The 26705-nt window shown below is 41.0% G+C and overlaps 1 protein-coding gene across 1 annotated transcript; it reads left to right on the top strand.

The window, feature by feature from the left end:
* Positions 1–2988: 2988 nt before the first annotated feature.
* cobll1b (cordon-bleu WH2 repeat protein-like 1b) lies at positions 2989–14548 on the top strand. The gene is made up of 12 exons (XM_076111940.1): positions 2989–2996; positions 6550–6738; positions 7751–7955; positions 8062–8287; positions 8402–8446; positions 8534–8628; positions 8805–9041; positions 9153–9282; positions 11238–11460; positions 11556–11644; positions 11730–13168; positions 13772–14548. The coding sequence occupies exons 1-12, from the start codon at positions 2989–2991 to the stop codon at positions 13883–13885; spliced, it is 3000 nt and encodes a 999-aa protein (XP_075968055.1). The 3' UTR covers positions 13886–14548.
* The last annotated feature ends 12157 nt before the right edge of the window (positions 14549–26705 follow it).

Consider the following 26705-nt stretch of genomic DNA (forward strand, 5'->3'; position numbering starts at 1 on the left):
TGTCACAGCTTGGGCGTGGCATAAAGGTGGGCCATTTTAGCAAGCTGTGCTGATATAGAGTTTAGTCTATCTGACTACTCATGGGCGATACACAGCAGAATGGGAATTATTTGAGCTGAGACAACCTTCGGCTAAGAGGTAAGAGCATGGACGGAAATGTTGGCAAACTGAGAGGAAAAGCAGGTCTGCCACACCTGCTCTTGATTCTGGTTCTTCCTCCTAGTAATAGTCTACAGTCATCTGTACAGCTCAGCAGAGCTCTCACTGACTCACTCTAAAAGTGTTGGTGAGGTCCTTGAAGTATTTTTGTGTACTGAATGTTTGTATTCAGACCACTCACAGTCTGTGTTTTGTCCTGAAGTGGAAGGTGTGTTGGGCATGTTTGAGCGTGTACATTTGACTGTACAGCCAGCTAGCTGCTGCTGGTAGAGTTCTGGGAGTGTTTCGTCATTGGAGCGTTTAATTGTTGCTCTTGTTTCTTAAAATAATTTTGTGTGTTGTCTGGAACTGTGACTGAGCAGAAGGGCCTCTTGTTTGTTTCTTTGTACATGAACCCACCAGTCCAGTGCGTGCCGTCCTGCTACCCAGCAGCTGCTAACGTACCACATGAGGCATTTCTGCTAATCCTCCACCTCCTCAGAACCTCAAAGAAAAGCCAAATTTCTACCAATGCTTTGGTCTGGTTTCTTCTCTGGGCTGCTCCCACCTGCTCATTGCTACATTTGATCCAAGATATGCCTGAAGGGCTTTTAATTGACAGGGTGCAAATCGATTTCAACTGAAATGTTTCTGGTAACAGTCATGCCAGCTGGAACAAAATGTAATGGAATGTAGGGAATTTGGATATTCCGTCTTTCAGCTGGTTGACTGCTGCTGATATTACGAGTATCTTTTCGTTTTTGGTCGCTTTCAACAAAGGACAGATATGTATTCCCACCATTCGTCCAACTTTCTCTCTCGCCTGTGTCCCACTGTCATTCTCAGTCACACATATGTCTTATGTGTCTTTTTCACACATAAGCACAAAAGTATTTGAAGTATTTTCTCACAAGGAGCAGCATCTGGATATTATACTGGCCTTTTGTTTTCTTTTATTATTTTGAGGTTTGTCAGTTGAAATTAAGTTAAAACCTAATCAAGCTGATTTAAGCATTCCCCACCTACTGCGTCAAGTTATCCTGCACATTTTCCTCAGGTGTGAACAAGAGCACCAGACATCTGTTTGAAGCATTTCACATATTCACGTCCCAAATCAATTGAGAGATGCAGTTAAACCAAGACTATCTGTTCTACATACCATCATAGCATGCAGTACTTCTACAGTATATCATACTGGATATTTGTTTCAGAGTCCATTTGTTTGCATTAATTATGAAACGTAACAAATGGCACAGTGACAGCGGGTTTGTTATTTCATGGTCGTCTTTGATCACGTCTTTCAAGCATGCCCTCTGGTATTGAATGGGCTTGTTTGTGACTGTCAGACCTCCAAGGGGAAACCCTGTGAATGAGGCATCAGCGGAGTCAAGCTTCAACACGTCTCTTCTCATTCAGGAGCACCCTGTGCTTCCGAAAAAAAACACAGGCCTGGATGGCACGAACAAACCGTCCTGTGTCTCCGTGTCTGTCAGCTGCTCGAGGTGTCTTGATAAAATCACTGATGACACAGCTGTATAAACTGGGCTGACCCTGTGACTGAGGCACAGCTGTTGTGTATTTTTGTCATTCTAGCTGATTCAAAAAATCACATTTTAATTAGAAGAATCACATGGCAATTGCATAAATCAACTTGCAATGCTCCGTTTTAGAGCGTAAAAGGAAACATTTTAGACACTGTGCTGAAGGATTACAATCCCATTGCCAAATAAACAGCCATGAAATCAGGACTTTGCACCCACGAGACCACAGTGTAAATGTCTGATTCTAGCTAGTCTATTGACGTAAGTGCAGGGAGTGCATGGCATCATTCATGGTCATGGTGGTTCCACACCTGCAATGTGTAATCTGTGTATTATTATTAATCCAACACTCCCTTCCCTACTTCTCTGCAGCCTTCTAAACTGACCAGTTGGGGTTCAGAAGGTGTACTTTTCAACACATCAGTATATAAAAGCACCGCTGCTGATTCTTATAGGTGGCAGTGATACAATTACAGTGGTGGAGTTACATGCCATACTACAGTATGATCATTTTGGACAAAATGAACAACATACTGGCAATTTATTGGTTTTTAGACCATTCAGGGGGCTAAACGTTTTGCGTCATTGTACTGTTCTCGGGAGCATCTGTGTACTTTGCAAATGTTATGGAAATCAGTTTGTTATATTATACAATTCCATGTGTGAAGTGGAAATCTTATTGGTAATATCAAAACTTTTTATCTTCTGTGGACGATTAATAGCAGCAGGCAAATGTCATGACAATTCCTTCTTCGGTGGAAATGACGGCAGGCAGATAAAGGCATTTGCTCTTCATTTCAGTCATCCAGATCAGTTACATTGAAAAGCAAAATTCAATCAAGATTTCATCCAATTGAAAACAGATGAACTCCAAAACAAGCTGATAGACACAGACAGCCCTGAAAATAGACGTATCAAGAGAACCTGCCCCTTTAACGTTGTTATGGCTAACATGTCGGCATACAGATATGCCTTTCTTGGCGTTTGTTTGCCACATGAGAAATATTAAATTCATTATTCACTTCTAACTCTAGTTGGTCTCCAGCAACTCCTTAGAACAATGTCTTGCATTTGCTTACTAGATGTTCATCTGTCTTCACCAGCTGGTTAACTTTGTTTGCTGTCGGATTAGCAGTGGATATATTTTTTGTCTTGTCTTTGCTTAGAAGCAGCTGCTGCTGGAAACCGGGTTGATGGGAGCGGTGAAACCGAACCATACAATACATTTGTAGACAATACCACCGAAACAATGAGCTAAAAGTTACTAAGAAGCTTCAAACACCTCTGCTACATAAGTAGGTGATAGTCCATGTCAAGGTAAACTGTATTGTCCTGAATATGGAAATTCTCGTGGTCGAGGAGCAGAAGTACACAAAACATTCATAAAACCAGTTATAAATACAAATATACATAAGCAGTTCCCCACTTCCATCCACACAAACACACACCCACGTATGCACACACTCGCACAGGGAGAGCATTTCCAAACACCCACGCTCTGACATGCGCTCAAACAGACGCACACACGCACATGGTGCATGCAGACACACACACACACACACACACACACACACACATAAAGCACTTTCCTCTCTCTAGCATACGCTGATACACACATACAAACTAAAATAGAGACAAATAAATACTTTGATATGAGTGGGCTACGTGATCCCTGAGAAACAAACTCTGTATCAACATTATATTTAACTAATAAATATATTATTCCATACAAATATTGCATAAGATCTACCATTCCACCTAGCTCTGACCAAAATACCATTGAATCCTATCCCATGTTTTACCTTATCCCTCTCATTTAACAAATCGCTGAAGGAACAAAAGACTTGCTGAACCTTGCTGTTCTTATTTACCTTTGTAGAGTTGCTCCTTTGCCCCGATAGCTTAGATGTAACCTGTAGATGGTAAGTAGAGTCCCAGAGGATGCACTCAGCCTTACTCAGAATGAGGTCTTTATATAACTTAGCAGCTGGCATCTGGTCACACCCAATGCCTGACCCCTTTCAAATTAGTCATCTGATTAATAAAGCTGGAAGTATAATGCAAACGTTATACAATGCAGATCTGGGGGGATATCTCAAATACTATAACAGGACACCTCAAGTGTGAGCAAGACACTGAACCCCAAGTTGTACATATATTGGATTTAGGAAAAGCTGCCACAACCTTATCCAGGGGTCCCTGGGGGAGAGACGTGCAGTGGAACTCTCTTCTTTGGTTCACTTTGCATTTGTTTCTTTTGATTTATTTTGTCAAGAAAGTGGTTTCTGTCACACACACCCAAACGGAATCAACAAACATAAACAGTTCACAGTATATTATTTGGGTTTGTTTGTTAATGTCTGTGCTAGATCGTGTGGCTTTATCATCCTGGCTACTGGCACTATTATTATTAAAGATGAACAGATAAACAAGTTTGTTTCTGTTGTCTCCCACTGCTTGTTGCTTGTTTATTTATTTTTTTGCTACCTCAGGTCATTGTGCTGCCTGTTGTCTGGCTAACCCTTACTGTCAGTTAAAACAGTACACATTGCTCAGACACAGGTATGGATTTTAAAGCCTGTCATGTAGTTGTGTTAGGAATAGCAATAAAGTATGAGATACATCTTAACCACATTATAGATAATACTGTGGCTGTGTCAGAAATTGTTAAAATTTGTTCACTAGTGAGCTGTGTGATGTATTGTCAGCTGTCAGGAAAAAAAAAACATGGTCCTTCTCAGGTCATGAACAGTGTGATGGTAGTTTGTAAATGACCATCACTTGTCGTCCTCATTGTTATCTCCCTGGTTTTTGCTATTTATCACAGCACACGCTACTGTAGAACCACAGAATCACTCATGAATATGGTAAAGTATGTATGTAGCTACACGTCCACACGACAAGGAAATAGATCATTTCTAAACTGGCAAAGTTTTCCTTTAAGACTAGAAAATGTCACCATTAGTATCAGGATGTTATGATAATGAGTTCCCTATAATGGTACTAGCCTAAAAGACATTAACCCTCTAAAGCCTACATAGACAAAGAAACACCTGGACATAGTTTTATTTTCTTGCCTGCCGTTTATTGGAACCTAAACTGTTCCAAAGTTATTTAATGTTTTGTCGAAACATGTCTAGCGTAGCATCAATGCTACGCTAGACGTGTTTCTACAAAAGTATTGTATTGGCAGCCACGAACAAGACACCATCCATGATCTTTAAAAAATACCTTTTCAGCAAACATGATTGAGACAAGAAAGCACACGATAAATGGCTTGTAGGGTTGTGCGAATGCAATTTTGGACTTTATAATCAGAATCAGCTTCATTGGCCATGTATGCGTACGCATACAAGGAATTTGACTCTATGTATGACATAGACATACTGCATCAAAACTGTGTGTGTGTGTGTGTGTGTGTGTGTGTGTGTGTGTGTGTGTGTGTGTGTGTGTGTGTGTGTGTGTGTGTGTGTGTGTGTGTGTGTGTGTGTGTGTGTGTGTGTGTGTGTGTGTGTGTGTGTGTGTGTGTGTGTGTGTGTGTGTGTGTGTGTTTCATTTATGTCATAGTCTGTGTTTAAGGACAGCCGCCCCCATAGCAAGACTAATAATCCTTTGCTAGACGTGCCTCAGTGGAGCCTGTGACCTTGCATTGCTCGGATTCCTCTGTTTGTGCCCCCACCAGAGACGTTACAGGCTATAATTCAAGGCAGTGGGTCTGCACATGCCTGTTTCATCTCTCTGCAAACCGAATGATGTGACACTTGAATATCTCTAAGGTTATTGATTCCTTGGCCCACTGAACAACTTGATAACACTGCAGTACAATAGTTTGAACTTAGCTGACTTGAAGTGAACTTGTTTGCTTTGGTTTGTTGTCATACCATCTGCAGCTTTTCATTTCAAGTGAACGTTAACACGAAACTAAATGTGTAACAGCTTGCCTTAAAATCTTATAATGAAGACCCTGTTCAAATCAAATCTTTTCTTTTGTTTACAGACAGCAGGTTTTTATTATACACCATCTCTCAGGAGCATTACGACAACCGTGTAGTTATCTGATGCATCACAGATTTACTGTGCATTGTCCAACTGATGGCCAGCTTACAGAAAATCTTGGGATGAATGAAATCAGTGTTATATGAAATGTCTCGGGCAGTGATTTTCTTTTTTTTTTTGGTTTTGTGTGTGGCATACCTGGTCAAACTGTAACTCTCACACAACTGCTCTCTCCCACACTGTATTGACACAGTTTCCAGGAATGTTGAGCCAAGACAAACACTCTTCAAAAACGCCCTTCAAAACTGAAATGTGTATTGTATAGTTAGTCACACTTAAAACAAACTCCTAGCACACCAAGTGATGTTCACCAATGCATGGGGGTGTTGCCTCTACACTAAAAAGAGCATGCACTTCACTATAAATCAATTTGACTTCAACATAGGCAAGAAAAACCAGTCAACAGTTTAAGAAACTCTTATTATCTCTCACATGTCTGTTCATTCACCATTCGCCATTTCTTCAGGCTCAATGAGTAAATCGGTCCAATTGGTTGTCTTGTGACTTGTTTGCAAAGTGGACTTGAACTCCCACATGTAATAGCCTCACTGCTTTCTAAAACCTGAGGAAGAAAGGATTCCTTTCATGCTGTCTGCTGCACTTTGATTTTCAATCAGAGTAATGCCTGAGATAGCAGAGACAATTCCAATGACATTTATTTTTTATATAAATGCGCACACGTGCATGTGAGTGGAAAACCATTCCCAGTCATCTCAAAAGTATTAATTTCTCTTGTGTCATAGCAATAGTCTGACTATTAAACAAATGCTGAAGCAACTCTGAGAATAATTTACACTCTCTTGTCCAACTACAGGGTGTCGACCAAAAGCAAAGCACCATCCCCACCAGGACTGAAAAAGCTGGACTCCCCAGGTCTCTCCCAGTGGTACCCAGGAACCCTTCATTTAACCATGGACCAGAAGGAGAACCTGATTGATACCGACCTCTCTCTGGTTGTGGTTCTGCCTGGCGGAGTAGAAGAAATGACCACAGTCCATGGAAGGTACGGTTGGAGCACTGTCATGCAATTTGAACACCGTTCTGTATTTGTTCATACTAAACAAATTCAATATTATATTTAAACACAACATCATGATATCTGATTGAGTCATCACATTAAGTGCAGTTCCAGTCAGACTGAGTCAGAGAGGTGGAGTAGTTGAATGTGTGGTTTTAGTTAATATTTGTTCTGGGAATTACATTCATTACATTTCTTCATTCTTGTCTTCTCACCAAATGATGTAAGACATGATTAAATAAGTTTTTCATTTCAAATTCCCAATATTATCTCTTGATTGCATGCTATGGTGCGATAAGATTACACACAAATCTTACTCTTCAAATCTTAAGCTAGGTCCGCACCACCTACAGATCAACGTCCCAACACACCAGCACGTCAAAGTGTTTAGCAAAAGGTCTGTGTGTCCTTCTATGAGTCTGCTCTCTCACACAGTTCAGTCATTCCATCAACAGAGTTTACTTAAGATATCATTATCGTTCTCACAATGTACCTTTCTGAGTGTCTTTTGCACCTTGGCCTCTTGAGAAATGACCGAGACCAATCCAATATGAATGGATTAAGCGCTGAATTCTTTAGCTTCTTTTCTTCCTCTAAACCTTTTCTAAGTGCCCACACAACAGAGTTAACGCTTTATTTTGAGGATTAATTTCAAACTGTATTATCAGTGTCAAGAAAGCTCCATGCGACTACTGTTGCTACTGTAAGTTGCTGTACATTTGCTCTGTATTGTTTCAACACATTCTGCACAGCTTTTTAAAATTTTAACTGTATGTCTTATTTTCTCTAAACAATAAGAGCTGCATTGATTAGTCAATTGATCTAGTCGCAGTGTCAACTCATACATCATTTTTCCTTGATTTCAAAATTGCTTTGATGATAATGTTCTACTTTGCATTGTGTAACTGTCACCTAACCAGATCTCATCTCACGTCTCCCCTCTTATGCCAAACAAATGATTTTGTTTTTGTTTTATCGTGTCCTCCATGTCTTTCAGCAAACCCCTGATGGATCTATTAGTGACGCTTTGTGCAAAGTATCACCTCAACCCATCCAGCCACACCTTAGAACTGGTCACCGCCAACAAGAACAACACCAAACTCAAGCCCAATGCTCTCATAGGAACTTTGGATGCAGAGAAGATCATACTTAAACCTAAAGGGCAGGATAAAAATAAGAAGACGGGTCCTCAGATGCCCGAGGTACATTAAAGACGTGATACCATGTTGGCGCATTCAGTAAACTTTTTGCTCTTCATGGTGAGTTAACAGATTTGATCAAAGTGGCACGTTTTTTTTTATTCCCTAGGCAACTGTTCGGATGGTGATAAACTACAAAAAGACCCAGAAAACTATACTACGAGTTAATCCTCGCGTTCCCCTGGCTGACCACTTACCAGCCATCTGTGAGAAATGTGAATTTGACATTGAGACTACCGTTCTGTGGAGAGATGTTCAGTCACTGGCCCCTTTGGACTTGTCCAGCTCTCTAAATGATTATGCAATAAGGGAAGTTTATGCAAGAGACACTAAAGGTAGGAATCAAACCTTGCTGCATAAGATTTTAGCAAATCAACCATACTGTTTCATGCTGTACCTCATCAGCTCACTTGTTATTGTGCTAAGTCTCATGCTTGTTGGCTTTGCAGGACAACCTGCTTCCCCCGTGTGTCCAGCCTCACCAACGCCTGCAGGTATTTCACTTTGTAAATTGCATGGTTGATATTAACAGAGCTGTCATATTTGGGACCAATGTTATCTTGCAACTGTGTGTTTTTCAGGAGCAGTGACGCCAGGCAAAGATAAAAATCAGAAAGAGAAAGAAAACAAAGGGCTCTTCAGCAAGTTTAGAAAAAGCAAGAAGAAATCTAACCAGGTAATGCAGTATTTTTTATCATATACTGATTATGCAAATATACAGCTGTATCATAAAGTAACTTCAAATGTTCAGAGGGAGGTTTATTGACTTTGGTTTGCCATTGGTTGAAGTGCACTATGTTCTTTGGGAACAGGCCTCTTATCATGTTCTGATTGGATGTTTGTTCTTTAAAGGCAACGACAGCCAGTGCCCCAGCTTCTCCTGTGCTAGTGAACAAGCCTCGACCTCTCAGCATGGCCTTACCTAGCTCCAATTCGTCTCCGCTCACCTCCCCTACACTATCCATCGATGTGCCAAAGAAGAGACGTGCACCCCCACCCCCAATTGTGGTGTCCCAGAGCTGCGCCTCGGACCTCAGCACTCGCCGGAGACTTCATTCTGAACCTACTGCCCAACTGGACAGTGACCAGGTGGGTGAATATTAACACAGAAGCTCTGACGTGTCAGCATAGTCATTGTAAAATGAAAGCCTTATGATCATTGATTATATAACTAATATAACATCTTTGTATGTACCATAGATGGCTGGTTTAAGTCGTGGGTCCTCAGCAGAGTCTTCATTAAAGAGAACCAAACGCAAAGCTCCTCCACCCCCCACATCCCCTGGTGCTGTTGTCCAAGAAACAGTTCCTCTGGATGAAAGTTTGCAAGGTTTGTCTCTGTTTACATTTATGAATTTTTATCATTACTCAGTGGGACGGCTATGTTTTTTTTTTTTCATCAAGATTGTTTCACTGCTGCGTTAAAATATAATATAAAATATAGCCTGTTCTGTGATGATTTGTCTTGTGTACTTTGGCCTCAATGACATTTAACTTTGCAGCCCGAGACTACAATTTCTATGACTCTTGTGCCTCCTAGTGGTCATTATTGAACAGTGGCTCATTTGAAACACTACAGCCCTGTTAGGATACATGGGAACTACATGGTGGTTAGAGCACAAAAATCATTCATCTAAATAAATGTTGTGTTAATGTTTGCAGATTCTGCTTCTTTTGTAAATTTGCATGGCACTAGTTTCCTATACTGCCCTTTTTCATTAATTTAGTGTTTTAGTTCTTGAGCCTCATCTGCCTTTTTTCTGGTCTCTATTTACCTCCTTTTATCTCTCTTATGTTATGCACAGATCATTTCATATACAGTAGTTAGAAATCAAGGTGCCTATTCAGATACCTGTGAAATTCATTCAAAAAAATCAAAACCACAAACAAATGAATGACCAGAAAACATTTTTGCTACATTCCAGGTCATTGTAGGTTCTAATTTCCATGGTATTTTTCCTTGGATGAGTATAATTAACTTGCTTTGACATACTTTCCTGTGATTGTGTAGACACATCTGAGTTGTCCTTTGAGGGAAGCTCCACCCGTCCTGTATACAAAGCCATTTAAAGCAAAAACAAAGAATATCCCAAAATATGGGAGAAATACAGCCTTGAAAATTAGATTGTATCTTTATTTAATTTTTTTCAGGATGAGTTCCCACATACAAAGCCTTTACAAAGGCAGTTAGTCCTGCATTTAGTTGTGGTCGTGAGTGGAAAGTGTGGCGCACACAGTATTGATATTACATTTCAACAACAATATATTTTTTACTTACTGTGGACAATCCACAGTAAAACAATTCTGAAAACTATCAACAGAAAGGTTCAGGTTTCCCCAAGTAATCAGGATAGTGTGTCTGCAGAGTTTCTTAACTAGTTTCAGCACCACAAACAAACCTCACTTCATTCCATCAAATGTATTCCGAGAAGGCATTGCAAAAACTAGTGTCTTGTATATTCCACACCACATAACTAAAGCAATTTTCGTTCTTGCATACGCTTAAATTACTGTTGTTTTATATCCCGGTCTTTCTTTTTCTTGTTTTCTTTATACTTTCTTTACTTTTACTGTGTTGTTCACAAAATCTCACAACTCCTTTATTACCCATAGTCCCCTGACTAGCGGCCTTTTCTATTGCCCAGACATCATTAATAGACAGTGCAATCATCACAGACTGTTTACTACTGCTGTCTACATGTATACACCACCATTTCCGTCCTCCCACTTTTCAAACACTTAAGTTCACAGAGAAAGATCATTTCCTCTGCTGTTTCCCCAACAGCCCGGTGCTGCTCGGTAGAGATCAGAGGCCGAGATCAGTGAGAAGCTGCAGTATTGTTTAAGTAGCCTTGAAATTCCTTTAGCTCTCTGCTCCTCTGTTATGTGCTTTCTTTGAGTGCTAAATTAAGAACTGGACAAGAGAGACTGAGATGTAAAAGATGATTTAGTCAGTAGAACATTATCTTATTGGAAAGGGTGAATGTCTGTTTATGAGCACTAGAATTAATACAGTTGGATACTTGTTTTTCTCACGCATATGAAAAATACAACAAAAACAACAACTTAAAAGCAGTTAAGGGACTTTTGAATATTTTTCTCCAATTTTGTAAAAGATTGTCATACCATTTCAAAAATATGTTTGAACATTACAGCCTGCACATGTCCTATACAAAAAAAAGAATTGATTAAATGTTGGCTGCACCACTGATAACTTTACTTATAATGCCAGGTACGGTAAATGTGATTGATTTTACCTGTCTTCTTCATGATGTCGTTTTACAGGAGGTGCAGCTGCTAACACACTGGAGGAGATTATGGAACAAGAGGAGACCACTGCTTCTGTAATGTCTGCAACTGCTAGTGATACCCAGGGAGAGGACTGCAGCCTCAACATGTCTGCTGATGTTTCGTTGCATTCCCCGTCCCCAGATACTGAGATAATGGCCACGATGTCCATGGAGAGAAATGGGGAAGATCAGTCTTGTGATCTGTCCTCAGATGGCAAGTACGAACTCCAGTATTACTTCTCCACCCTCAGCCATGCTTTAACATTAGTATTAGCAATGCTTTTAATTCCTTCTCTTTGCTTAACTTTTACAGTCAACTGCAGAGCACAGTGAATGATTCTGTAACTCTGAGTGATGTGAGGACAACTGATGGCACGGACTCATCTGAACTGGCAGATACTAGTGGGTTTGCACTTGTATTATAGTGATATTGTTCATATGTCATGTAGATATCTTGCACCTACTAATGTATTTCTTTTCTGTACAGATAGTGGTCCACGTCCAGTTGAAAATGTAAGCCAACACCCGATCTGTGAAGAGTCTACACCTCAAAGTGTCGAGGGTGATTGCAGCACTGTACCCAGCAGCCTCCCTCCGCCTGTGTCACAGGATGCGGAAGTGCAGGCCTCTCTTCAGGCAAACACTGTAACCCTCTGGGAGCAGACAGACAGGCTGGAGAGCCCGGTGGCCACCAGCACATCACGCCCCACTGGAGAAGATGCTCAAGTGCAAGCAGATTTCCCACCACCACCTGTGCCTCCACAACAACACATGGAAAAAAATCCTCCCTCAGCTAATGCACCTGCCTTTGAATCAGCAGCAAAGAAAGATATGGCCACTGTAACGGAGGAAGTGAACTCGCCTGTTCTCAAACATGCCTTACCCCACACCTCGGAGACCTTATCATGCCAAGACTCAACACCAAGTGCTCCTGCCACAACAAAGGCACCATCTATTTATGCCACAAATTCTGAGCCAAAGCCCAAGCCTTCCAACGAGCTTACAAGGGACTACATCCCCAAGGTGGGGATGACAACGTATACTATCGTGCCACAGAAATCCTTGGAGAAGCTGAGATATTTTGAAGTTGCAGTGATATTGGAGACGCCTCCTGAAGCTCCAGAAGGGGGACTTGATATTGGGTCTCTTCAGCTGGAGGAGAGCACAGCACCGAGGGGACAGACGGATGTCTCAAAAGCAAAAAGTGAGCTGCACTCTACTATACCCAGGGAAGACTTACTGACTAGCACTACTACTACCCAAGGCACTGTTAATGGAAGTATACCTGAATCCATTCATTCCTCGTCACCAACAAGTTCACCTAAAACCGATGACAAGATCTCATCCTTTGCTAATGGGGCATCTCAAGCAGGTTCACCAGCAGAGGTCAAGGAGATGAAAATTCCACCTGCGACTAAACCTAAGCCCGGTTCTTTCCGTTTGGCACAGCACAAAAAAAAACCTGGGCATTATGTAACCTCAGCAGCAGAAAAGAATATCAGCGCCAGTCCTGGGTCTGGCCAGAGGGAGGCCCAAATAAGTGCAGAGAGAGCAAATTTACCACCCCCTCCCTTTCCACCTCCTGTGCAGTGTCAAGAGGAGACAACAGGGGCTGCTGATGTTGAGCTGAGCCCTAAGGGGGATGATACGAATGTAGCATTCATGCGAATGACCAGGCAAAGTAGTTTGCCATCTAAAGAGCCAAGCATAGGGTTAAGCTTGGAAAAATTAAGGAGCTTCGCAGCCCCTAGGCCCTATTCTCCTGCAACCCCATCCCGCTTTGCCCAGGCAGTGTCTTCTGCGGTGAGAAAGAGCCACTTCATATCCCATGGGCAAACGTCGCCTAACTTGCCTGTTTCACCACCCTTCTCCCCAAGCACAAGTCGCTCATCAGTCATAGAGTCAGAAGGATTATCTGAGCTCAAGGTGAGTTGTGATAGCATAGCATACTTAGATTTAAATATCTAAATAAAGATGAAATCTGCAAATTACTACGTATGAGACCAATGTCGCTGGTCATAGCTTTTTATTTTTATGTATTAATGCTTCACTAGAAGAGCACTTTGCACTGCTGAGCAAGGCATTTTTTTCCCCTTAAAATAGTTACCTAGAAGTGGATAAGAGTATGACTTATCCCACTACTGCTTTAGTTGGTTTAAAAACTACAACCACTTTTGCAACTGTGGTGCTTCATTTTGGTGCTGTATCAGCCATTTACACTGTGACTAGTGGTGAGTTCTTGACTCTTGAACACTATAAAATCTTATAAGTAGCAGAATACCTTGTAATGGTTCCTCTAACCTATTGACTTGAAGCCCAGGGTTTAATATATACTACTTGCTGTATTCCAAAGCCCTTTAACAACTTAGCATTTTGCATGTTATCTTTTTTTAACCTATTTTAGACTTTATCATGCTTTTGAAAGAAAGGTATAACAATATAATGCAGCCTTTTCTTTGCTTCTTTATGTTGTCTGACACAGTAAGTCTTCGGTAATTGCATACATTGTGTCTCCCTTTACCATCACAGAATGGTGAAAATAGAGTGGTGGATGGTGACAAAGTCTCCACTCTGCAGCTGGTAGAGGTGGAACCACCATCTTTTATTGGGATTGCTCATATAGAAGGAAAGAGCAGTCCATAGCAGTGCCTTAATTCTTCTGACAATATATCATCTACTGTAAGCAAAATCTTACACACACATTGTAATATGATATCATAACAATGTTTCCACAACACATGCATGAACTGGTGTGTTTTTTTTTTTCTTTCTTCCAGGAGGAGATTATCCTGTCTACTTTGAGTTCTCCAGAACCCTTTATCCCATGACACAGAAGCAGGATCTGTCTTGTTTTACCTCTTTTGGTAGTCTCCAACAGTGTAAATTATGTATTTTGATAATTAATAATTGCTGTATTTTGTTTTATTTTCTAGCATGTCATTAAGTAACATCCCTGGCGCTGACCTGCATATTTTAATGCTTCTGTTTTATTTGGTGTGATGATCATCATGCATTTAATGCATGACTGTTGTGTGTGAACAAGAATGTTAAATGAGAACAATTCTATAAATTATTAGGAAATCTATTATCTAAATAATACTGGATTTGTAGGACCAGACCATGTCTGACCTATGGTACTTAAATGCCCCTCAGATTATACATAAAATCTATATTTAAGTGTTACAGAGTTTTGATTGAGCTATATCCAGAAATACACTGATGTGCACAGCACACGTTCTGTCAAGCATTGTTGATATGAATAAAGCTTTTATCATTACAGATGTCTTTATTAAAGTCATTGCCTCCAGTAAGTGCACGAATGATGCAGATTGTTATTTTTTCCCCTTAAACTGCTTACTTCGGATCCCGTTGAATACAGCCTGTTATTCACAACAGGTAAAACGTGTTCACGGTGTGTGTGTGTGTGACGTAGGGCACGTTACAGCAGATCACCTGTGTCACACACGTACGTGCCAACAGTGAGTTTCAATCCACACGGGAGCAGCGATATGAAGACCAGGTTTATAGGTTTGAATTGGGAACTCTACTTTAAGAGGCACAAGGTAAGAACAGCGTTACAAAAAGTCCACATTAAAAACGCGCGCGGTGTGACGGCCACGTTGGGCTATTAGTCGCAGCTGCTCCCTCGACTAATAGGGAGGACTGCGACGGATTCATTTTGCACCGTGGAGGTTCGTCCGTGAAATGTTTACCTTCGTATGAACATTATTGATTTGTAATGGAAATCAGTCATTACTATGAAGCATTATCGCAAAATGCAACCTTGAGTTAATTACAGCCCAGATGTGTTTGAAATTATTTGTGCAGCGGGACTGTGCGTAACCTCAACTCTCCTCCTCCCTGACTTTGGCATTTCTCAATCTTAGCAATGATAAGCTAACAGTTCTTATCAAGTCCTGGCTTTCTCCCACACGTTTCCTAATGAAATCCCCGCATTGAATATACTCAAAAACGTTCATCTTTCTAAAGCTAATTTAATGTCAACATTGTCCAACTGTCCTCCATTATTCTTACCAAATACCATAACATGCATCACTGTAACGGCGTCAACCAAAGTGCTGAATTCGACACCGTCATAATGTAATAGAATACCAGTTGACGTTTGCTATAAAGATGAAGATGAACACTTCTTTGTCATTATGCCATAGTTCTACAATAGCTCCCACTGCCAGTCGCAAAGACATAAATGAATTTGGCATTGACTGAACTCCGTTTCAACAGTATTTTCAGTGACAAGAGGGCATCTTGACCTTAGGCAGTATGCCATTGAAAAGAGAATGATTCAACTTTTTAAATTGGATGCCAAGGGGCCTGCTTCAAAACTACTGCTGTGTTCAAAACAGGAAGAAAAAAAAAAAAACACACATTGCAATGTCTTCTCCACAACTTTTACAACATGCTAGAAACAAAATAATTAAAGTGAGAAATAGCAGCTAGTAGCAGCAATTCATAACACACTCAATAATTGCTGCGGTGAGAAGTGACATGACCACTGCTGTCTGGCATTATGAATGGGCTAGTGTGGCTTTTGTCTGTAAAGAAGCTGCTGCAGCACAAGTGTTAATCCAACCACCCTCTCCCTGTAGTTTCCAACAGCTGCTATGCATCACTCCGTTGCATTCCACATAAACCAACCGTTGCGCCAAGAGTGCACAAATGTAGTAACCTTTCCATTTCATTAGATGGACAGGGTGCATGGAGCTGAACTGGACAGCTGTGGCTTCACTTGAACTCATGATGTTCTTTAGCGTGAATAGGTCTTGAGTTGTACTACTCAAGATCGATTGGTGGACCCACAGCACACAACTTTTCACTCTTGAAGCCACAGAGACAATGTCAACAATGCATATCACCCAGAAAGCCCTACTATATGATAACGGTTCTGCCTAGTACTGAAGAACTGTCAGGCATTTCTGCTTTTAATTGCGATTACAGTCATAATGACCATACAAGAATGCTGCAGCATGAGCCCCCTCTGAGTAGTTCCATCTTCCTCCACTCTGAGGCTCATCAAGCCAGTGATGCAACTCCTCCTGCTATATCTTTGTGGATTAAGAACATCCCCAGGAAGAGATAAGGTGCTAATGGGATCCCTAGACTTTTGTGGACAGACTGGGAGAGCATCAGTCACATGGTGCTCTGGGGTTATGAACTATAGTGGGGATAGATTGGAAGCAAATCTCTTTCTTACTCTTCAAAAGCTGGTAGAAGGATAGGAAAACGTAGGAGTCCAGCAGTAGATAAAGGTGGATTCTGAGGGAAATGGACGCTCCAATGAGTACTTTATAGTACCAGTGGAGCACCCAGGATATTTTCAAATGACCATATGGTGGAGGGCACTTAAGCAACATCTGCCATAACATAGCCTGAGGCAGGCGAGGTTGTTCATCTTCCCCAGAGCTAACCTCTTGGCTGAAACAGAGGTCTTACTTGTTGTTACAGCAGTGATAGGGACACCCAGCCACCGCAGGTTGTGGGCCACCATTGCGATAGCAAGGTGGAATATCCAGTTTCCACCATCTAATTGTCCATGCTCTGCTTAGGGGTGGCCTGCAGGATGGACTTGACTGACGTGACTCCAAGACTGGAGAAGAGGGATTAGGCATGGATGAGTCGCTACCCCACATTTATTTTTATCTGAACTGTATTTCAGAACAACAGTGTAAATACTGTCCTTACTATTAACACCTTGCAAACCTGGCAATCAGCACTCTGGCACGGCAGCTAAATAAGTGGGGTCACTCGTTGGGCTGTGGCACTGGAAGCGGAGCTGATAAAGGTAATTGGCAGCAGCGCAGGGCCTCATTAGACCAATTAGTCTGTGTCCATGATGTCATATTTGGCACTTAGCCAAAAGTGCTCCTGTCATTCAATGACCAACAGGGTGGAATTCCTAAAAAAAAATATTTCATAAATTATATTAAAACATGGATTAAAATATGGATCATTCAAAGCCAAAATAATTTAACTTAATGATTAATAATTGAATTGTTTTATTTTTAAAAAGGCATCTAAATAAATCCAATGTGTAAAATGTAAAGCCAAAATGCATTACAGTGCAAAAATAATCCAAATAAAACTAAGTTTGCCACGATCAGACAACTTTTTTTTTTTTGTTGTTTAGTTTCTGCATTGCATTATAGCCATGTGTGCAAAAGAGAAAACAAGGAGGCTGAAACAATGTTCCATGCTGCAATTGAATGATGTTGTGTGGACAAGGACAATCAATCATCAGTCATTCATATGAGGGAATGTAACTGATGCAGTAAAATAACGACAACAATTAAACCTGCGTGTCTGTCAGTAAGTCGGCCGGGTCTTTCTAAGCAGTAACTCTTGGTGCAACCATTAAAAAGTTTTTTAAAAACTGTGTCTTACAGTTCTGTGAAACACTATTATTAAGTTCCTAAAATAGATTTGGCGTTCATCGTACACCTATGTAATTAGCATTTGCATTGACTGATACCAAAATAATGTGTTCCAGGCTATGAGTTATTTCTGGCCCTCTCATGCTGCCTGGGGTTCCTTGTCCTTGTATCAGTCAACCGGTTAACCAGTTGAAAACTTTTTTCCTTTGAGAATACAGCCGCACTAAAGATACGCATTCAGGAAGATGACATTCATGAGCTTTTATCATTCTGAGATGCAACGTTTTACTGTTTCCTTACTCTGTATTTTTTTTGCTTCTGAAGGTAAAAACAACTGGCGTTAGACCACTGCACCAGCACCACATTTACCAAAGTAATCAAGTTAGCCGTGCCTTCTGTTAATGTAGTGAGGTATTGCTTTAACCCTATGCTGCCCGTTAGCCTGTATCTCCAGTAGCCTGTCCGCCCCTGGTCAGACTCTGTTACACATTACCTCTCAGAAAGATGTTATCATCCCAACCATCCCCCACATGGAGCCTGTCACTGAATGACATAGCCCACAACACAACCAATCCGCTTGGCTGGCTACTCTGTACAACCACATGTCTTCTAATAATGCACTGAGTTTAAAGTGCAATTAAGATCACTGTGCGAAGTCCATGACAAAAGTTTTATAGTACTGGTGGCCCACACGGACTCATTACAGAGCTAAAGACACCCCCTTTGTGTAAGTGTGCTTCGTATGCACATGTTCTGCTTCCAGCTCGCAAAGGTAACTTAAACAAATGCAGGGAAATTAAAGCACGACGTTAACAAAAGACGTAAGGCGGAATAAATTAGGCGATTATTTGTACACTACTGTGTCAGGGCGTGCATGGCTGTTTTGGGAGTCATTGTGTTAAAAATATCTTTTATTGTGGTGGATCAGGTTTGGGTAGGAGGGATCGTTTTGCCCCACTGGGCCAGCCTCGTGGGCAGCAGATGAGCCAGAGAGACTGTGTGTGTGTGTGTGTGTGTGTGTGTGTGTGTGTGTGTGTGTGTGTGTGTGTGTGTGTGTGTGTGTGTGTGTGTGTGTGTGTGTGTGTGTGTGTGTGTGTGTGTGTGTGTGTGTGTGTGTGTGTGTGTGTGTGTGTGTGTGTGTGTGTGCGCGCGCGCGCGCGTGTGCTCTGCTGAGCTGTAAGCAGAGGAGCCCCGCCAGCCAGCTTGCTCGAACGGTGCTCTGCACACTCCGGTCCAACAGCTCGTCTCTTGTCTCTGCTCCAGATGATGCCTTGGATTTAGCCGGCCCACATGAGTGATATGAATAACACGCTGGACGGAATACACACTTCTGGAAGCCTCGGAGAGAAAGCAGAGATTTTTCAGAGTGGTAAGGGTAATGCGAGTGGCTTTCCCAGCCCAGCCCTCATCCCTACGCGAGCTCCTTTACCAACACCAAATGCCCAGAAGATCAGGACTACGCTCAGCAAGGGGAACAGGTTAGACTCATTTTTCTCCCTTTGCCATGAATGACACCAGTCTGTTTTTAAGATTCAATCAAAAATAATATTCTGTTGCTCTAAAACTGAAAGAACTGTTTTCTACTCTACACTTTGCAATGTTAGCTGCCCCACAGAAGAATAGTACACTCTTTGTGTTGGCAGGACTGAGACACAAGCGCCTATTGGAAAGGCGTAGGGTAGACTTTGTACCTGTAAACACAATGAGCTTGACCCAAACGCAGCTGTCAATGGAGTGTAATGTTGTATTCCGACAGTGCAGTTAAAGACCTGGAATCAAATCAAGCACCTGTTAGTTTGAGGGAGATAATTAGTAACTCAGTAACTGCTGTGTTTACAGAGCAGTAAAGAAAGTGTCAGTCAGACATCAGCCACTTTCAGAAACTGAGGCCCTCTCATCTCCAAGTGTGCTGAAAGCTAACGTGACGATAAAAGTAAAGAACTAAATATCCTGGCTACTATACTACCAAGCATTTGCAGATGCATCCCTTAAGGGTTGTGATGAGTGACTCAATTATACTATTTACAGATTATCACAAAACAATATTTATTGATCATGCAACTTTTTTTATTGTAATATTTTCCTCCAGCCACCAGTTCAAGCACTTTTTCTTTTGTGTCTGCTAGCTGCAGCTCACATGTGCTCTATCTTATCAAAAGTCTGATGGATGTGTCGTAGTCGGTAGTTGAGAGCAGGAGGAGAGACAGCCTTGTGTGTGCTTATCACCTGCTTCATTTATACTCCCCATTCAGCTATGTTGTAACAGCTCTCTGAGCTACAGGTTGCCAAATCAGTCTTGTAATACATCATTATGATTTTACAGTCTGGACTGACTCCGACAGGCAAAATAGGTGATCCAATCCATTATTAATCTTTTTAAAAACTTGATCTACGACCGCACTTTCTCCCAGAGTTTCTTACAATATCACTCAAACTTTATTCTGTATCTGCTGGATCCAACATTTTACTGAGGCTTCTGTGTCTTCAAATAGAATATTGTAGATGTGTACATCATTTCCTACACAACGCACAGACATTCAGCCCGACATACTTGGCTCTTTCTGAAACGATGGGATCTCATATATTTTGGAATAAGATGTGAACAATGCTCGCCACATTTTATGCAGCATCTGCTTCTTCCTCTCTCTGTGCCTGTGTTTTTTTTTTTTTGCCCTTCAGGAGCAATGAAGAGGGAGAGGAGTCATTCCCATCCCCTGTTCCAAACCCTCTCCCTGAGCTTATCGCCTCAACCCTCTCCCCCCTTGTCTCTGAATGTTTATTACCATGGACCAAAAGTAGTGCAACTCAGGTGAGTGTTCCATTTACAGCACTCAGGGGTGTTTATGACACAAAGAGGCATTTTATTTAAAAAAAGAAAGGCCTTTTGTTATGCTTTATTAACTATAATTGGAACAAGTGCCAGAAAAACAACTGCAGGACATGTTTGTCTTGTGATTTATCTGAAACCTCAGGGCACATGGTGTGTGAGTATGTAATTGGTTACAGTGAAGAGATAAAAGTCAAGAGATAAAAGTCAGCATACTCGCGATGTGTGACACCACCTGTAGACATTGCGTTTGAAATTTTATTATAACTGTTTGGTTTACCCAGGAAATACCTGGCTTAGTGACCAACAGCCACTCAGTTGACACTGCATTTGTTTTAGGGTGTGTGATTTGTAATGCACTGGCATGGTTGACAAAAGATAACTGCCACATTTACCACACAAAATGCATAGTTACTTTGGAAACAATGGGTCTTTGATTTCACACAGAAGTAGTTAAAAGTCTTCTCATTGCTAGCAAAATGATGCTAGCAGACTTGTAAAGGGGTCTGTATACTTCACAAAACCAAATAAAGAGAGTTGCCCTAAATGCTCATATACTGTATAGAGCTTATTGGCTCCCACACAGTGGATGTGTTGGTCCTGAATGGAGAATGGACTTATAACCCCACATTAGGTAGGTGGTTAATAGGGCGGTGTATTGGCAATAATCTGACGACGCAATACACATCATGAAAAAGGGGTCACGATCCTTATATATATTGTGATGTATTGCAATACTGTAAGCTAAGCGATATATTGTGATTTATTAAAATATGATTTTTGGAAAACTGTCGTGTTGACAGTTGACATGAACACACCACCGCATGCATAGCTGATAACTGAGTTTTATCAGAACAGTGGGATCTGCATATGCATTTATTACTGTCCCTTTAACATCATAGAACTATACTAATGAGCGCAGGTCAGGAGAAAATGTATTATCATGCACTGCAAAATATTACTTAATATGACTGTGATCTGTTGTTGATTGTACGTTTATACAGAACTCACTGCCACATTCTAAAAAGAGAGCACATTCATTACGTTGGGAAGCTAACAATTATGGGTCTGCTTCAAAAGAGCCTGGGTTTCTAAATGGATTTTGTCTATACATTTTCCAGGGCTGTTAAATTAGTCTGGTCTGTGAACCACTAGATATTTCCTGGATGAGGATCCATAGACTGTATGCTGAAGTTGATTTCAAGTTTTTCAGTATCTTTGCGGTGTGTGTGTGTGTGTGTGTGTATTTGTGTGTGCATGTGTAGCAGCAGGGGGCACCTCAAAGCAATGACTCATAGGAAAGCTTGAAATTACAGAGCTCATCAGTTACCAAGGATGATCAGCAGCGTAAGAATACTCTGTGCTCATGTGCTGCTTTAATCCTGAGAATGAAAAAAGGAAAGTTGTGCCTCCATTGTACTGGTAGTATATGTGTGATTGGCATCGTGTGCCAATTATCCTGTGCTCTCACCAGCCTATTGGGAAGATCAGGGATTTCCACAGATTCTGCATTTTCTTTGATACATGAGAGAATTATCCTCTAGTCTCTCAGTGAAGGAGCAATATGACACCCTGTTGACATCACTCTGCAACAATGTGGCTTCCTTGTGAGCAAATCTTAAAGTGCTCCTCGTGTATCTCGCTGATGGGCCTGGCAGCCTCTTACTTAGTCTTTTCAGCAGCGGTACCGCCAAGACAAAGGGAGTATGTCAGAGTGAACAGCTGTTTTTGTGTCACAGGGGTTATGACCTTCTTTCAGTAGCACTCAAGAAACCAATGACATCATTGTTCCAACTGTGCAGCACTGATCCCCTCTTACACTCCGAACTTTCTACAAGGAAAATAGCTCATTTAGCTTCCCAGTGTCTCTTTTTGGGTAGTCAAATAATAATCTTCTACTAAAGGCAGGCTTAGATTATATAATGAGCTATTGTAGAAACATGTTGCTCCTCTGCTATGTGCACGCATCTAAAGAGTTGGTGGTAAAAAATAGTGACGGACTTGGAATTAAATCCGAAAGTCGTCTTTCTCTTTGTCATGTTTAAATTGGTTGGCTAAAGGTTTAAGGAATGCCTCTGCACCTCGTCCCTTTCTTTTTCTCTCTGCCATTGTTCTTGTTTCCTATCGTGCTCATGGCACAAATGCAACATTTATTCTTTGCCACGTGGACAATTGCAATTAGACGCAGAAACAGGGCAAATTACATTCCGCTACAAAACCTTATGGGCGTGCTTTCGTCGTGATATCGGCGCAATATCTTTTGTGGATCGGACCTTGAGACGGGGCAGACAGCGGTTGCGATTGATGCACAATGCATGGTCCTATCAGCTGCTGCATTTCGTTCTAAGTGAATTTGCCCGTCAGTGTCTGGCTGACCATGTTTTAAAATTTGACTGCAGTTGATTTGATTGGCTTTGCTGAATTATGTCAATACCCTTTACGTGACATTGCTTTTATTTACACAGGCATTAAAGCTATTTCACTGTTGAGAAACTGGTTTATCCGAGCCCCTTGTTAGCCCTGTGTTTGCAGTTTTAATAGAGCATTTCCATAACAACACCACTAGGTCACGACTGCCACATTACGTCATTGAGAAACTTGGATTTAATGTCACCACAACAGCCAAAAATACGTTGTTCTGCATACAATAGGTAAAGACAACTGTGATTGTTAAGACAGATCGGTTTGCATGGTGAATATGTCAGAATGTGTCCTAAACTACCTCAGCTGTTTCAGACATACAACCCAGACATTTGTCCATTTACTTTGTGGAATAAAATCCTCCGTCACTTTTGAGTTGGACCTCAGGAAACAAAATGCCGACTAGAAATGCTAAGGGTTCAGCTTCTAAGACTATTGGCTAAGCCACAGCACAATGCCTCTGCAAATACGCCAAATTTAGCATTACCTGATGATGCTGTACATATATGTTGGAGAGAGAAGTCTGTCATGCTACAGGTTGGTCATTGTGAAGACAATTCCATGTTGATATTGTTGATTAGGGCAACGTAAGCTGGCCTTGAGTGTAACATCATGGAAGAAACGGCACATCTTCATGATATCTGGCAAAGCCTAGACTCTCCAGGAATATAGTGGGCAGTCTTGCTTGGGCTCGTACCAGAAACCAGAAGCGCACAGGCAGTCTGCTTCCAGACGGTGTTGAGTTTTCACTTCAGCCATATGACTCAGAGGAAATGCCTGCCCCTATAGAGATGTTATTTCAGATGCAACATGCACCATGTCCGCATTCTTCATTCTGAGTTTCAGCCTCTCCTCTCCAGCAGATGTAATGGACTCCCCAGGGTCACACTTAATACAATATAAAACATTGATTCATGTTCTCTCCATTCAGCTACTTAATCATTTGTCAGAAAGCTGCTTGTACCGACCAAACAGAGCTACGCTGAAGCCATACTGCATGTATCATTTGACATTTTTAAACTCTATCAACATTAAGTATGCCATTGAACACCGTAAATAACATTATAATGCAATAGTTCAACGTGAGAAGCAGAGGAGTTAGAATGAGGAGTCATGCTGTAATCTCTGAACAAAGCTTTCCTTCCTTGTGCCTAACAGAGTATGTGTTATAAGAGGTCATCTGATGTTAGAGGCACGTGTTTCTATCTATCTTCCCCCTTTCAGATGGACAGTCGTGAGATAAAATTATTCTACTTGTTGGTCTGAAACTGTTTTATGTGCACCTTTCCGGGCTTTGATGCTCGGTTTTGATAGTAGCTGCAGAGATATTGTAGGATTGCAATGATTCTATGGTAGATGATGGAAGAGACTTTATATTTTATCAATTTCTACATTTACTATTGACACCAAATAAGCTATTGGTAAAATTAACCCACTTCTTCTTCTTGGTGTTGATGAATGTAAACATTGACATGACTAGTTTTTACAAAACTTCAAGTTGAACTATGTTTACAAACTGGTATTATTCTATGGTATAAATAAACAGTAACAATCAGGGCTTAAACTGTGAGAGTAGTCTGATATGAATAGACCAAACGTAGAATGTTTGTTTATGTCAAACACAAGAAGCATCTCTCTCTCTGTAACACTCTTTTCTGACCAAATCCAGACAGCGCTAAATATGTGAATACACCTAAAAATACCAACTTTTTTTCAGTCTAACATTTAGTAGTGTGAACGAAAAGACATCCCTCACCTCACTGAAGGTTGGCATAGTTAACTGTCTATGTCACAGCACACCTCAAGTACAGTTAGTATGCTTTGGATTTTGTGGCGCCAGAGAGGGAAGGTGCAACACAAGACATTTACTCAAAATCCTGTACTGAACTATAATTTAAAGGCAATTTACTCGAGTATTTCCATTTTCTGCTCCTGAATGCAAGTGGACTAGAAGTCCAACAACAGTAATCACTGGTATCCGACTCGCATTGTTCCACCGTGTGCAAAAGCACAACAGCAGTAACATCTACATTTATTTTGATTTCATTTTTTAGCAATAACATCTAAAAACAGAATTTAAAGTCAGTGCTTTGGAAGCGTCCTCTTGGTGGTTATGTGTGTGGACGATAGCTACTATTATTTTAGGGACTTCTTTTCCCCCAGTATTTGCTAAAGATGTCGGCAGGAGGCATTGCCTTAAAGGCTAAATTCAGGGAACAAAAGTTTACTGTAGATAAGATTGTAGCATGACTGGCTGCGTCCTTCCTCAAGATGGATACTGCTCTATATCTCTGGCCGTTCTTTGACGGGTACACTGTGAATCTCCCCGGTCAAAGGTGTTTGTACACTCCATACCTACATGTATGCACCACTGCTACTCTGGTTGCCGTCTTGTTACTTTGACAGAGCATGCAAAGGGGTCTTCATTGAAGCAACTGTGGTCAAGGACAATGTGTCTAGGGCTGGCTTTGTTATGGGAGTTGTGGAGACTCTGTTATCATTCTGGCTCCATTAATTCCAATTCATTTTAGCTGTGTGATAACTAGCAGCGTCTGCTTGTCTGCGCACTCACAAGCCAGTGTGCTGTGTTTCCAGATAAACATGAAGCCTGTTGTGGGAGGTTCTCATGAGTTGAAATGGAGGACAGTGATTGGTGCTGGTGAGGAGATAAAATAAATAGACCCACACCCTTATAAGTGCACTCATAGTTTTATTGAAATGGCATCTCTCCCCCCCACCCCTCTCCACAGCATCTGGTATCTTTTGCGCAAGCACTTGTTCATACTTGTGCTCATGTCATTTCTGAAAAGTCTACTTCATTATAGTAGTACCAGTGGAAAGTGAGGTGCATTTAAATATGTTAAACTAGAGGCAAACAATTCACAATTCTATTTGACCTAAACTATGCCCGTCAACCTTTTAAAAAATTTGTTTTATTTGACATTGATTTGGTTAAGACTGAGGCTTGAAAATGCGAGTGTCTTGTAAAGATGGCACACTCATATTTACAAGGCCTCTTTGTCTAGTCTTACAGTAAAACAGATGCGGGTTGTGAATTGAGGCTGTGGGCTATTTTGGACCTCTAATTCTCTCTCTCTCTCTCTCTCTCGCTCACAAAGGGCCCAAATGGCATGATCACATTAGATACACTAGTGCCAAAGCAGTGTATGAATATCAACAAAAACTACAGTATATTCAGAATATTGTTAAGACTGAAAGACTAAAATGGTAATGATAATTGAATATATATATAAGTAATTAGAAACGCAGTCTTATTAATGTTTGCAGAAAGAGGCAAACTGTCCTGCAAGGATACAACTTTTTTTAGATTTCCCTAGTACGCTCTTCAGTTTCTAATTATTTAAATTGGAGACTCTTTAAGGATCACTTTTTTGCCCATTTCCTTGACTAATGTCCATGCACATAGATCATACAACATATTACAATGCGACATTTTCATGAATATGCTTGTGAATGTTTGTTTGGTGAAGTGTATTTCACTTCTGAGACTAAAAATAGCTGTCTAGTGTCTGGCTACAAAGTAAGAAGAAATATGATACGTGGACTCTTTGGGAAATCATCAGCTTATTTGCTGTATTTTTCACATTATTGCCAGGCAGAATTTATTACTTTGATTCCAAGAATTTAACAGTAGCTTTGTAATTCATGAGAAAATCCTTTTTTTTTTCTGTGTCGTTTATTGGAACTGCCTTTCTAAGAAGAGAGAAAATGAAAACCTTTTACAATCCCAAGGACAAAGGAGGAGTTTGAGTTGTGGGTAGGCGACATGACTGAGTTTTTCACACTTTCATTGTGAGGGATGTCA

This window comes from Anarhichas minor, unplaced genomic scaffold (assembly GCF_050575085.1).
Source record: "Anarhichas minor isolate MPS153535 unplaced genomic scaffold, ASM5057508v1 ptg000004l, whole genome shotgun sequence".
Classification (NCBI taxonomy): domain Eukaryota; kingdom Metazoa; phylum Chordata; class Actinopteri; order Perciformes; family Anarhichadidae; genus Anarhichas; species Anarhichas minor.